The sequence below is a fragment of the Xenopus tropicalis genome, chromosome 9 (genome assembly GCF_000004195.4).
Source record: "Xenopus tropicalis strain Nigerian chromosome 9, UCB_Xtro_10.0, whole genome shotgun sequence".
NCBI lineage: Eukaryota > Metazoa > Chordata > Amphibia > Anura > Pipidae > Xenopus > Xenopus tropicalis.
This window is the reverse complement of record NC_030685.2, coordinates 14161779-14175885: the sequence shown is the minus strand read 5'-3', so window position 1 is coordinate 14175885 and position 14107 is coordinate 14161779. Positions and strand designations below refer to the sequence as shown.

Sequence of the window (14107 nt, the reverse complement as noted above, 5' to 3'; positions counted from 1 at the left end):
AGTAGGGGACATAGCAACATCCCTTTAATTTGCTTTTCAGACAGTAACAGTGCCCCGGGTATTTATAGCAAGGTGTCTGTGTCCGTTTATCAGACAAATTATTTATGGAGCTTGTTTACCTGTCGGGCAGTTGGACAATCGATGGATCTTAACCAGGCGATGCGGCGGCGGCACAGGCGGAGAGATATTTATAGATGGAAATACTAAGATGGGAAAGTGTATTTGCTTTTTCTGACACCAGGAGGCGCCTCACCTGCAATAAATGCACCAATATCAATTATTGATAAGAAATAACAAGTGATGGAGGCAATACTAACAGCAATTAAGGAAGGTGTGAAAGGGAACTGTGTATAAAGAAGTATATCGACTATCCTGGTATCTTTATTGGAGATGCATGGAATCCAGGATTCGGTTCAGGTTTCGGCCATTAAGCTCTGTCCATTTGAACTAGCCCTACTAGGCAGAATAAGTGCATAGATGCACCCCAAGAACTTAACCAGGTCCAAAGCTCTGTTCTACTGTCCTGCTCATTTGTTGCTCTCCTTCCCATGGTCAGGTGGGTGGTGGGACTCCTTCCCATAGCTAGATGGGGCGCATACCTCCCAACATTTTGAAAATGGAAAGAGGGACAAAAATTAATGCTGTGCGCAGTTTCAGTTGTATCTTTTTACCTTTCTGGGCTCTCTGCCAAAAGCCCACTTATTTAATTAAAAGTGAGAAACAATGTATCTAAGTGCAGGTGAAGCTCGTTAAGATTTCTGGGCCCTCTGCCAAAAGCTACTTTTGATTAAATTTGTATCTTTTTTAGGTTCAGTGCAGGAGATCAAAGGGAAATGAGGGGCTTTTCAGTAAGAATCCCAAACTGGGGGTTGAGCTGTCAAAAGAGGGACTGTCCCGCAAAAATCGGGACAGGTGGGAGGTATGTGGGTGGTGGGACTTGGATCTAAGGGGTGTTTGTGCATCCCGGGGTGTAAATATTGCGCCCTGCAACAGTGGGGTGGTCAGGGTGCTGCTCTATGCAGCCACATCTCTTGCTCCAGCTGCCTTAGCCCCAGGGTAGCTCAGAGATTCAGTTGCTTTTGTTTTTTCTTTCAGTAGATGGCAGGTATGAGCTGCTTATGCTCTCCCTACTACTACAGCTATCTATCTATCCCTGTGCAATGTGTATCATTCCTAGACTCTAGACTACAGCTCCCAGAAGCCTTTGGATTAATGCCAAACAGAGCCTCCTGTAGGCTGCCAGTCCACATAGGGGCAATTAAATAGTCAATTATTGCTTGTATTGGCACCATCAGGAATCATTTCCATGTTTGTGTTACTCCCCAACACTTTTCCATTTGAATGTGGCTCAGGGGTATAAAAGGTTGGGGATTCTTGGTGTAGAGAGTTATATTTTGAGACAGTTTTGAATTGGTCTTTATCTTGTAATTATTTGTAGTTTTTTAGTTGTTTTACTTTTTGTTCTGCAGCTCTTTAGTTAGGAATTTTAGCAGCTATCTGGTTGCTAGGATCCAGATTACTGTAGCACCCAGAGAGTAGCTTGAATGAGAGATTGGTATACGAATAGGAGGGGACCTGACCAGAAAAAAAAAGTTATAAAAAGTAGCGATAGCAATAAAACTGTAGCTTCACAGAGCAATAGTTTTCTGGCTGCTAGGGTCAGTGACCCCCGTATGAAAGCTGCAAAGAGTTAAAAATTTTTAAAAAAAAACTATAAAAAATAAATAATGAAGACCAATTGAAAAGTTGCTCAGCATTGCTGGCCTTCGTGAAAAATACGCACTGAATGTACAGAGGGGTCTTGTCCTGCATCAATAAGATTTTTCTTTTGTATGAAAGTTGTTTACCTTTGCGGTAACTTTTAGTATGATGTAGAGCAGTGCTGTCCAACTGGCGGCCCGCGACCCCCCTCTGTGTGGCCCCCCACCTGTCTGGCTGCTTTGATGGCTTACTCTTGTGTAAGCTTTAAATGGTATCAGTACTGTGATTAACTGCCCCCCCTGCATGGTTCTCACCTCAGATTCAGGCTGTAATCCCCCTGTATTGTTTAAACATGTAATCCCCTGTGTTGTTCACACCATTTAATCTCTGCATTGTTCACCCCCTGCAGTGTTCACACCTCAGGCTCAGGCTGTAATCACTCCCATTGTTCACTTCTTCACACCTCAGACATAGGTACTGTAGGCAGAGTATGGCACATACAGCCAGCATAGGGCAGGTAGAGTATGGCACATACAGCCAGCATAGGGCAGGTAGAGTATGGCACACACAGGAAGGGTAGGGCAGGCAGACTATGGCACACACAGTCAGGGTAGGGCAGGCAGAGTATGGCACACACAGGCAGCATAGGTCAGGGAGGGTATGGCACACACAGGAAGGGTAGGGCAGGCAGTGTATGGCACACACAGTCAGGGTAGGGCAGGCAGAGTATGGCACACACAGGCAGCATAGGGCAGGTAGAGTATGGCACACACAGGCAGCATAGGGCAGGTAGAGTATGGCACACACAGGCACAATAGGGCAGGTAGAGTATGGCACACACAGGCAGCATAGGTCAGGGAGGGTATGGAACACACAGGAAGGGTAGGGCAGGCAGTGTATGGCACACACAGTCAGGGTAGGGCAGGCAGAGTATGGCACACACAGGCAGCATAGGGCAGGCAGAGTGTGGCACATACAGCCAGCATAGGGCAGGTAGAGTATGGCACACACAGGAAGGGTAGGGCAGGCAGAGTATGGCACACACAGTCAGGGTAGGGCAGGCAGAGTATGACACTCTGCCTGTGTGTGCCATACTCTGCCTTCCCTATGCTGCCTCTGTGTGCCATACTCTGCTTGCCCTATGCTGCTTGTGGGAGGTGAACCTGGCAGGGGTTTGTTGTGGGAGTTTGTTAGCAGTTGGAAATAGCCATTAAATGGTCCCTAAGGTGTGTAATTATGTACTGGGTGTTGCTCTGCTATCCACAGTGGAGCAGGAGGCATATGGAATTTAAGGGTATATCTTAATATGACATAATTCTTTCACATATGAATGATGGTTGATATCCCCACTGTAAGGACCAAGCATTTGGGATTTTGCTGTGCTACCACCATTGTGATAAAATAGGTGTGGTTCGAAGTGGGTGTGGTTTCAAAAAGGGGAGTGGTCAAAACTGGCTTCCATTAGCGGCCCTCCACCATGTATGCTAGAGAAATTCCGGCCCTCGGCACCGTAGAAGTTGGACAGCACTGATGTAGAGAGTCATATTCTGAGGCAATGCCATTGGTTTTCATCTTTTATTATTTGTAGTTCTTTAATTATTTCAATTTCTGATCAGCAGTTATCTGGTTGCTAGGGTCCAAATTACATTAGCAACCAGGGAGTTGCTATGCAAAACACTGTTGATCAAAAACTTAATTATAGATACAAAAAGAATTCACCAATGAGAAGGCTGGCTCCCAGAACTCTGTCAGGCATTTTACTGTTATCAAACACATGCAGATTATTTTGTCATTTTGGTTTCATGATATCACAGTGGACAGAATTGTTCAGTCCTTAGAAACTGATTAATGCTTCCAATCCTAATTGCAGGAACATAGAACACAGAGCCAGCTGGGATCACTGGAGGATTATTTAAATCTAAATGAAGCCATTGGCTCTGGGGCACCGGGGAAAGGTTTTATTGAGCAATTTTAACAACCCTGTTGCTGAACTACAACTCCCAGAATCCTTTAGCCCTTGATTTGTTAAAGAATGCTGGATTTTGTTGTTCAGCAACAACTACTAGAGTAATGTATGGCTACTGCTTTAGATATGGAAAGCAGTGCAATGAGCAGCCACAGCCAACCTATACCCTAAGCCAGGTATTGGGTATATATTAAATGCACAGAATGCCATTTTGTGTAGCAGTCGGGTTCAGTGCAGGCTGCCTAGCTTGCACTGTTGCTGACTGCATTTCAGACACACAGGATGTGGATTTCACGTGTGACTGGTTATATAACGTGTAGGTGGCCACCCTCTGTATAAAAGTTTCCATTCCTTTACAGCATTTAGAGCTTTGCAAAGAATGCTGGTAAATGCAGTTTTACTTCAAATGCTTTACTTCCTGTTCCTCAGAGCCACTTCCTGTTCCTGATTTCCCACACCATGGGATGCCTATAAGATTGGTTCTGTGATATGTTCTCTGCAGTGTTCCCAACAGTGCAAAATAAATATTGATGTGAATGTTACCTGCAGTCACAGCCCAGTCTGCCGCTCCACAACATTTGCACCTGTCCCGACCAGAAGAGCAGGGTTGCCAGATTTATTTTCCCAGCTGTGAAGTCACTACAGAAATAGAATGTTGCATTAACCACAGACATGATATACATATGGGTGCATTGAACTACAACTCTCAGCAGCCCCAAGATATCCTGAGAGTTATAGTTTAAGGGTCAACTGCAGAACTGCCCCCACATCCCAGTAGAAAGTAATGGTACAATCACATACCCTATAGAGCAGGGAGCTGGTTGTAGAACAGACAAGTTGAGCCTGAAAGAGCAAAAAGGAATAAAGAACGAAGCCTCTGTTTATACTGTCCAATTGCATGCTGGGTATTGTAGTTTTATATTAATACTAGCTGTAGGCTAATTGTTTGATACAAACTACATTACCCAGCATGCAGTGGAACAGGCACACTAGGGGAAAAATACTTTGGCTAGTTTCCAAACTACACACCCACCAAGGCTCCAAAAAATAGCCTAAAACTGTACCTTGGTGGGTTTGTATTTTGGAAACCCGCCAGGGCTTGAAATTAGTAGCCCAATTTTGCGGAAAACCCACAACCTGGCAACCCTGCAGAAGAGGCAAATTACCTCAGAAACAGCAAGTGTTGTTCAGAGATGGGAGTATGACTGGGGATATAACAGGGTGTGGCCAAAATACTCCCACAAATGTTCGCAACCATATTTCTATGTATAATCTCACTCTCCCCATGTTCGCTTTGGAATAAATTTACTTCTTTATAAAATGGCAGTAACGTCTCTATGAGCGTTGTCGATTCCATTTTCTTAAACAGCAAGTTTTTGTTGGTGGTCCTTAAATACACCACATGCAAGAGCTTGCATTATGCCCTCCATGCACTGGCCCACAGATGCCTATATAAAAATACTAACCTGGCAGAAGTATAATGTATAATGAAGTACAGGTATAGGACCCATTATCCAGAATGCTGGGGACCAAGGGTATTCCGGATAAGGGGTCTTTCCGTAATTTGGATCTTCATACCTTAAGTCTACTAAAATGTCAATAAAACATTAATTAAACCCAATAGAATTGTTTTGCATCCAATAAGGATTCATTATATCTTAGTTGGGATTAATTACAAGGTACTGTTTTATTATTACAGAGAAAAGGGAATCATTTAACCATTAAATAAACCCAATAGGGCTGTTCTGCCCCCAATAAGGGGTAATTATATCTTAGTTGGGATTAATTACAAGGTACTGTTTTATTACTACAGACAAAAAGGAAATTAGGTTTAAAATTCTGATTCATTTGATTAAAATGGAGTCTATGGGAGACGGGCTTTCCGTAATTCAGAGCTTTCTGAATAACGTATCCCATACCTGTATAAAGATACAGCAAGGGAAGCTACCTGCCTGGTTTTGACCTGAACAGCCCGGTTTTTGGTAGGGCTGGAGTTCCCAGGCAGGCGAGGTGGCAACCCTAGATACAGCTTAAGTCACATGTAACCAAGAAGGGCAACACTTGTAGATTGTAAGCTCTTTTGGGCAGGGCTCTCTTCACCTCTTGTATCGGTTATTGGTTGCTTTATATGTTACTCTGTATGTCCAATGTATGTAACCCACTTATTGTACAGCGCTGTGGAATTTGTTGGCGCTTTATAAATAAATATTAATAATGATAATAATAATAATAAGTCAACCCAAGGGCCAGCCACTATGGTGCATTGATAAGTAGTTGGGGTATGCAAGGGGGAGTTAGACATTTCCTTTACACCCCATTGAACATTAAAAAATAACATTAATACCATGGACAGTGTTTATTGGAAAGTTGCTTAGAATTATATTTTCTTTCATTAGACTAATGCTATTTTTGGGGTTTACTTCCCCTTTAATATTGGCCAGAGCCACAGACGATTTAAGGAATCTAGAATTAGTACTAGACAAACCCACGTGGCCAGACAAAGAAGGAACCCTCCTGCTGTGCCACACTCTGGTCCGATAAAGACAAATAAGAGGCTGTTACCAAAGGGTGATGGGCCACTGTGAGCCTATCAGCCAAACAGTCCCACTGTGGGTGCAAAGCGCAGGAAGGCAGGCGTGAGAGAAGAAAGCAAGAATCCAGCGAAAGGGACTAAATCTGCCACACACACAAAGAGACAGACCGGTAATTGTGACACACCCACCCAAGGCAAGACACACCACAGAGGAAGAGGAGAGAGAGCGAAAAGGAAAAAGAGGGAGGGCACCGCCAGAGAGCTAGGCAGTTCAGGAAAGAGACAGGCATCCCTGTTAGACAGAGATACTCTCATACTAAGAGGGGACAGACACCTATTCAGCAACACGCCTTTCTTAAACAAATAGCCCCAGCTCCCTTAACAGCAGGCACTGGGAGGGGAGGGGTGGGTGTTAGGGTGCCGTGGCAACGGCATAAAGATAGAGAAAAAGAAGAAGAAAGAAAATAAAAGGAGAGCAGCTCGCACATGTAACCAGCAAGAGAACAGGCTGACGGGACATTCTGCATCCTTACAGGTCCAGCCAGGTGAGTGATGCTGCTGGGTACCAACCCAGATCCACACCCTCCAGCGCTAAACAGCATCCTGGTCTCTCTATTTCATGAAGGAGAGTGAGGGAAATGCACACTTTGGGCAAATGGGTGTAAATAAATAATAGCATTGGGCTGTGCAACTTGTACGTGGGCTGAAAAGTGCAGCGGAACATCTGGAAGCATAAAGGCGAGCGATAGACAACGATATAGCCACTGTGATAAGAACACAAGCGCAGATGGGTGCACTTGCACAGCAACACACCCCTACGAGAAAATGTGCAATAATGCCAGCTGGCACCTCGGTCTGCTAGTAGGGTGTAGTATGGCCAGTGGGGGGGTAAAGCTGGGATGTATTAGAGTGCATTGGAGTTTAAGCTCTTCAGATGAATGTATATATGTTTGTATGTATCTTTTCTGTCTGGAGCACCTTTACAGCGCATGTTGGTGACATACAGAGTAAATTCTGATGATAAGTCCATAAAGGGACTGTTCTAGAAACCAGTCTGGGGCTGAGAGAAGTAGAGTTTCCAGAGAGAGAGGCGCTGGGACTGCGCAGAAATAAAATAAAGCTCATAATGACAAGTCATTGTACGCACACTGGGGTTTTATTATAGGCTTTGCTCTGTAGACCATTTGGAAGATAACTGGTGTAAAAATGTAAATTTTATTCCTCGGCACCAGTGCGGTATCATTAGGACTGCTATTTTGGAAGAGGACACTAGACAAACTGTCACTACGAACAATAGAATGATATTAAAGCTGTTATTTTGAAAAGGGGACAGTATTGGAGCTATTGTTATAAAGAGGGGGCAATATTAAAATTGCAGCTCTGAATAAGGAGGACAAGGTTAGAAGGACTGTGATAGTATTTAAACGTGTGTTTTAAAAAGGCGACAATTTGAAAGTGAAAAATGTAGACATTACAACTGTCATTTTAAAGGGGATGATGTATTCGAACCCTATATTAAAGTCATAGTAGATACACAGTTGTCCAGAATTGATGCTTAAAAGGGTTTGGCTGCATCTTATTCAGCCCTGTGCAAAGGAGCAGATGGACTAACAATGCCCCAAGCCTGGCTGCTAATGAGTGTGCTGAATAATAGTGGCACTGGGGTTTGACATCACTATGAATTGACCCCAATTTGCAGGTACTGTGGGGGGTGACCGTCAAGGTTGCTTTAATAAATAGGCATCTGCCCAGGGCAAACCAGGATAGGGAGATCTACATCAGCCAAGCTGATCAGCCAAGCACTGTTATTAGAAACCCACTCTTTCTTTTGAGACCCCATACAATTGGATTATTTGGGAACCTTTGTGACATATTTAACAATACAAACTGGTTTTCTGGACCATGATAATACTGAAGCTCATTACAGTTGTGCCTTCTGTACCACCCTGATGGCTCTTCTGCCGGGGCAGCTCTATGACAAAACCCAGGGACACCTTAGACTGGCAATGGTCAGTTTCCCAAGCACATGAAAGGACCTGAAGTAATTTCTAGTCTGCTCCACAAGATTGTTTGTGCTTGCAGACTATGGATCTGTCTTTAGAGAGTCCAGCTTCAAAGCCAGTATACTCCTGAACATACATGACTCCACAGAACAGCAGCAAAAAGTTAGGTATTATTGGGTAAGATCGCTTCAGTAGGACAAGAAGGTGACAATGGGACTAAATTGTGAAAGTAGGGTAAGATGAAGACAGAAGGACAAGATAAAGACATTAGGGCAAGCTGTCAACAGTAGGGCAAGGAAATCACAGTTAGCAAAATGGCAACAATAGGGCAAAATGGTAAAAAGTAGGACAAAATGGTGACAGCAGCACAATTTTGCTAGGGTACATAAAGTAGGATGAGCTGGTGACAGTAAGAGAAGATGGTAAAAGTAGGAAAAGATGAAGACAGTAGGACAAGACAGAGACAGCTTGTCAGGTTGACAACAGTATGGCAAAATGGTCACAGTAGAGCAAGATGGTGACCGTAGGACAAAGTGGTGACATCAGGGTAAGTTGGTTGAGGTAAGAGTATGGTTATTTAGCAACAGTAGGTTGAGATAGAGACAGTAGGAGAAGATGGTGACAGTAGGGCAAGATATAGATAGTACATCATAAGGGCAAGGCAGTGAAGGTGGAGCAAAATAGCAAGTAGGACAATATGGTAGGAAAACATGGCAACAGTAGGTCAAGAACTTGGCAGCAGGGTAAGTTGGTAACAATAGGAGAAGATGGTGACAGAACGAAAAGACAGAGGTAGTATGGCAAAAAAAGCAAGATTGCAACCATAGTATTTTATATTACTGTTTTCCATTCCCAACCTGCAGCCCATATGTTTGTGCTTAAGTACAGGACACCACACCCACCGACACTGAAAGCACTTAATGGACTTGGTCCAACCACCAACTCACTGACTGCTTTAGGCACAAATAACAGACATGTTTGATCAAGCTGTTAACAATCTGTAATGAGGAATTGCCACCTTGATCTAGAGTCGTGATACAGCACACTTCATATATTATATAACATGTTACCCAATTCTCTTTCAATCTGAGAATTCAGACAGCAATTACTGTATCAGAGTTTGCAGAGGTTTCTAGGTGCTGTAGGAGTACCACTATCACATCCATCTCATTGTAACTCAGAGCTCAAACATCCCAGTTACCAGCTTGTATATAAAGCTTTATAGTAATGAGGCAATACCAATGACAGACTGAGAGACACCCAAAGTACATGGTATTTATGGATCGTTGTAGACAAAGCATTCTCTGATGTGAAGAACACCCTTTAGAAATATTTCATAAAGGTTCCAGCCACATCTTTAACACCCATTTGGCTCTGCACCAATGCAGTTGGCCCTACACATGCCTGAGCTCCTTTGCAAAAGAGTCCTAATGACCAAAAGATAATTGACAGAGGCTGTTAACAAAATGGATGTGTTTGGAGGGGATTTTTTCACCTCTTATCTCTCATCCCTGCTGGGAAAGTGCAAGGCCTCTGCTGATCAGGGACCTGATATTCTCTGCTGTCTCCCTCTCAAGCACATATAACATTACGGTACATGTAGGCAAGAGAAGCCAGTCATGTACCAGCAGAATGCTAAAAGAACACTTGGGGTGCAGAGCTGACAGTCACCAGCATGGATAAATAGCATACAGTAGATCAATGATCAATGACTATCATCCATGTGGTGCATCAAGTCCTGCTTCTATAATTGTGGGGGTCAGATATGTGAAACGATAAGCCCCAGCAGTTTATATATCCATAATATGGCAGCTGCCCTGTTTATAATCCAGATCTCAGTAGCTAAATCCTGCAGAGGCAATAAAGCCAGTTCATGGTAATCCATGGTCTAAACATAAAGATCATTTGCCAGATGTCTGTATTTGCAAATACATCAGCATTTTGCCTGAAGTCAATAACTTAAATAGACTACTGTTCTCTCCGAAAGCTATAAAAGTCATTATATACATGGGATTTTGTTATTTTTTGCACTTTACTACATGCCCTAAGGAGACTTGCAAGCTGCACCATGGCTAGACCAGGGAGACTGTTATTTTTATTACTGTTCTCGTTATTATGTGTTTGGCTGTTCATAAGGTTTATGTATGTTATTTATATAGTTTAAAGGGAAAGAGAAGGAACTTGCCATTCAGGTAGTGAATAGGTGCAGGGAGAGCTTTTACTGAGGCACAGGTTAGGCCAAGCTTCAGGCTCCGTAGGAAGGAGCACAACTTGTTCCCATAGAGCTCCCCGCGAGGAAATGTGCATATATTGCGCTGCTGTTGAATAAAGTGAAAGAGCATTATCATCTGATCCTGTTACAGGTGCAAATGAGGGTTCCAGCCACACAAGCATAGAGATGAAGGCTTATATTTATTATCCCTTCTCCCTCTCCTGCGTGTCCGGCCTGTAATTAGGATCATGGCGCTTAACATGGGAGTCATGTATAGTGACAAGGCTGCCACGCGTCACTCCACTTAATTGAGACCATTTGTGTTAGGTCACTACAACCTGCTTGTTTTTCTTCCCCCGGAAAAATAGAGGTAATCTTATCATGATATCATCTGGCACGTTGCTGGAGAAAAGGAGCCCGTCTGAGGCGATGGAAATCCGAGACTTTACTGCCTCGTGGGCTTCTGTCTTTGTGGCTTACAAGGAGGGCAGATTGCCTCTAGGCAGAAATGTGGCATGCAGTGGATGAAATAATTGGCACCCCACGCCAATATTATATTACAATATGTTTTTGATTATTAAAGAAGGATATAGTGTATCATTATACCAGAGGTTTAATGCTGTGTTGTACTATGGGGTTGCTTACTTTGCATTGCACTGCGAGAGCAAAGAGATGTATTATAAGAAAGGCTGGTATGATATAAAAATGTGATCATAAATTATATCATATATAGACTGGATAACACAAAGCAAAATGATGGCAATATCAGTGTGCCTTGCTCTGGCTACCATCTATTTTGGAACCCAAAGATTGTAGGGATTTACACAGAAATTTAGACAAAATAGTGTAACAATCCCCTCTAATCTTTCGTAACAGCCCTGATGCAACTGTGCTTATCTGGATGAGAGAATTAGGGGTGGGGTGGGGGGGGGGGGGGAGAGAGAATGATGATTTTCACAGTATAATCTCAGTGCATGTATTGACGTTTGTTATCCATCTCTATTCTAGACTTTGCTAGTCAAGCTGTTCCATCCCCAGTTGCTGTGATTAAGGATGTTGGTGAAGGAGTATCGGATATGTATGCCCCTTACAACAGAAGAGGTACAGTAAACTTGTGGGTCACTGAGTCTTTGCCTAATGCATCGGGGGTTAATTTAGTAGGTTAATTTATCAGGTTGTTATATAATGTGTTGGAGGGTTAATATATGATGTAGGTTGCTTAATCCTTGTCTGACATGTTGAGGTTAATATTTAATTAAGGTGGCTCAATCTTTATCTAATGTGCTGGGGTTTAATGTATGAATGTAGGTGACTTACATGATGTACATGGCTTAATATCCATCTAATGTCGACTCACTTGGGGTTAACTTTCCATAATGTTGCTACTATATTACACATGGAATGAAAATTTCATGGGAACAGCTCCCTACCATTCTGGCTACATGCCCAATGATTTGGGCAGCTGCTATGGGGCACCAAGGGACCAGGGCCTATTTCATAAGGTGGCAGAAAGGCCTGTGTTACCCCTAGTACACCTTTGGCCATACCCTAAAACCAGCCCTGCATAGTTCCCCTATGTAGAAAGGTGTAAGTGCTTACTTTTAGTTTGGGCCCCTTACTACATAGCTCTTGCTGTTCGTTCTTATGTTGATCAGCCGGCACTATATTTACTGCGTGGCTCCGGGGGCCGGTACTGACATCGCAGTAGATGAACATGCGGAGTCTTGTTTTCACACCCAGAGTATCACTATTGGCTTCACACAACACTTACAGCGCCATTGTTTCGCTGAGGATATTTTTGGAAAGACTCTTTTCTGTTCCATGGCAGATTGGCTCAGGAAAACAATATATGTTTCTCTCTACAACAGACTGCCATACTGTATCCCTGTATGGAATATTCTTCCCTAAACACAGGATTAACACATATTTTAACCACTGGGCCTTTTAGCAAACTCATTTTAGGTCCCCCATTAACTTTTGAAAATACACATTTTGATAAACATATATTAAAACTTCTTGTCAATCGTGGCCCCACTAGTTGTATTAGCCACTTGCTCTGTGAGTAACTTCCAGAGCCACACTTCCTGTTGTAAACAGGAAGTAATCTTTTAACAATTGTTGGGCAACACTGTGTGTCTGAGAATTTGGGCAGCTGCTGTGGGGAAACATACAATGGTGAACCTATTTACACATAGGCACCAATCAGCATAAGGGTAGATTAAGAACTGCCCTCCAACTGAGACAAGGGGGGTGGTATGTTTAGTAGTGACTGGGCAAATATACACAAGGCCCATACTGGTCTGGGAAAATTGCAATGGTAAGAGCAGGCATCTAATTGGTTGATATACTTGGACAAACTTTCCCCCTTATAGTTTTCATTTACTTGCTAAGAGAAGGATGCCCTGATCTGGTGGTGACTGGCAATTTATGATTTTTGACATAAAAAAACAAAAAATGATTAGATAACAGAAAACAATATATTACATGGTGAGCGACACTGTCTGTCAGGGTGATACGGGGTTAAAGAGTTGCTTGTTGATTTAGAGAGGATGGAGGGAGTTGCAACTTACTGTATGACGCCGAGGTTAGTGACAAGATGACAGGTCCTAAGGGTTACCTTAGTAACACTGACAGATTTGCATTGTTTAAGTGGAGATTGCTATTAGCAGGTAAATTGTGCAAACAGAGAGGAAAGAAATACTAAGAGTAGGGAGACAGGAAGAAAGAAAGGAATCATATGTAGGGACCTTGCTAGTGATTTGCCCATGTACCATAGGCATTCTACAGAAACAGCTTCTCAACTAGTGAGAGAGAGATGATACTGTTTTATATGGTGAGCCAAGTGTGTGAGTGTTTTACTCAGGTTTAGGCCCTGATAATACAGAGCGACAACAGATCCCATTTATTGGCTTGAGTTAAAGATATAGAACTTTCTTTGCTAAGAGGGATATCATCAGGGAATGGGAGGCAGAAAAGTCTATTTTGAGAGAAGTCACGCAAAATACTGTACCAGATTCAATCCACAACCTGCAGATCTGCACCCTACCCACACCTGCCCAGTGCCTACATTTTCTGGGGGTACCCGACCTAATGTGGAAAATATTAAAAATAATATCAGGAATGAGAGAAAAAGAGAGAATTAGAGAAAGAAAGAATTAAAGAAGAGTCACAGGGTTTAAGAATAGGGGCAGCAGAGGAATCAGTTTAGGTACAGGGGGCTCAAGAGAGTAGGAGCCAAGTGGTCTCCTGACTTGTTATTGGGGCTATAATTTAGGGCAGTGGCACTAGGGGTGATTAGTTGCCCACAATAAATATTAATTACCGTGAGCGACTAATCTCCATGTAATGCCATCCCACTGGCAAGAATGTTTCCTGAAGTTGCCTCGCAAGCAAACTTCGGGCGGCAAAATAGACAATGTTGATCATTTACTAATAATTGTCTCTACATGTGTTTTAGCAGAGGCAATTCTCAGTATTGTCTATGGCAGGGGATTTTCTGGCCATGACAATTAGCTGCTACTAAGTAGCTCCATGTGTCTTCACCCTCATGAGGAAGAAAGGGTAAGAAGCTGGGAAGAAGAAATAGATTTGTAAGAAGCTAAAAAGAGAACATCTTGTAAGCAGAACAGGGTTAATAAATAGAAAAAGGAAGGAATCTAAACGAGAACAAAAGGAATCTGCAGAAAGGAAAC

At 42.9% G+C, this 14107-nt stretch overlaps 1 protein-coding gene and 1 long non-coding RNA gene across 2 annotated transcripts in view; one reads left to right on the top strand and one right to left on the bottom strand.

Moving 5' to 3' along the window:
• Positions 1-7: 7 nt before the first annotated feature.
• On the bottom strand, positions 8-4511 carry LOC116407712. Its single transcript, XR_004220516.1, has 3 exons — positions 4469-4511; positions 4211-4306; positions 8-253 (listed from the first exon to the last, which is right to left on the bottom strand). It is a non-coding gene; the product is annotated as an uncharacterized LOC116407712 (long non-coding RNA).
• A 1695-nt stretch (positions 4512-6206) lies between these two features.
• LOC100493137 (cytoplasmic phosphatidylinositol transfer protein 1) overlaps positions 6207-14107 on the top strand; it is a 46511-nt gene continuing 38610 nt past the window's right edge. Inside the window, exons 1-2 of the mRNA XM_002941051.5 lie at positions 6207-6745; positions 11424-11516. Of these exons, the coding sequence (XP_002941097.1) occupies positions 11469-11516 (48 nt within the window). The 5' untranslated portion in view covers positions 6207-6745; positions 11424-11468. The remainder of the gene's footprint in view (positions 6746-11423; positions 11517-14107) is intronic.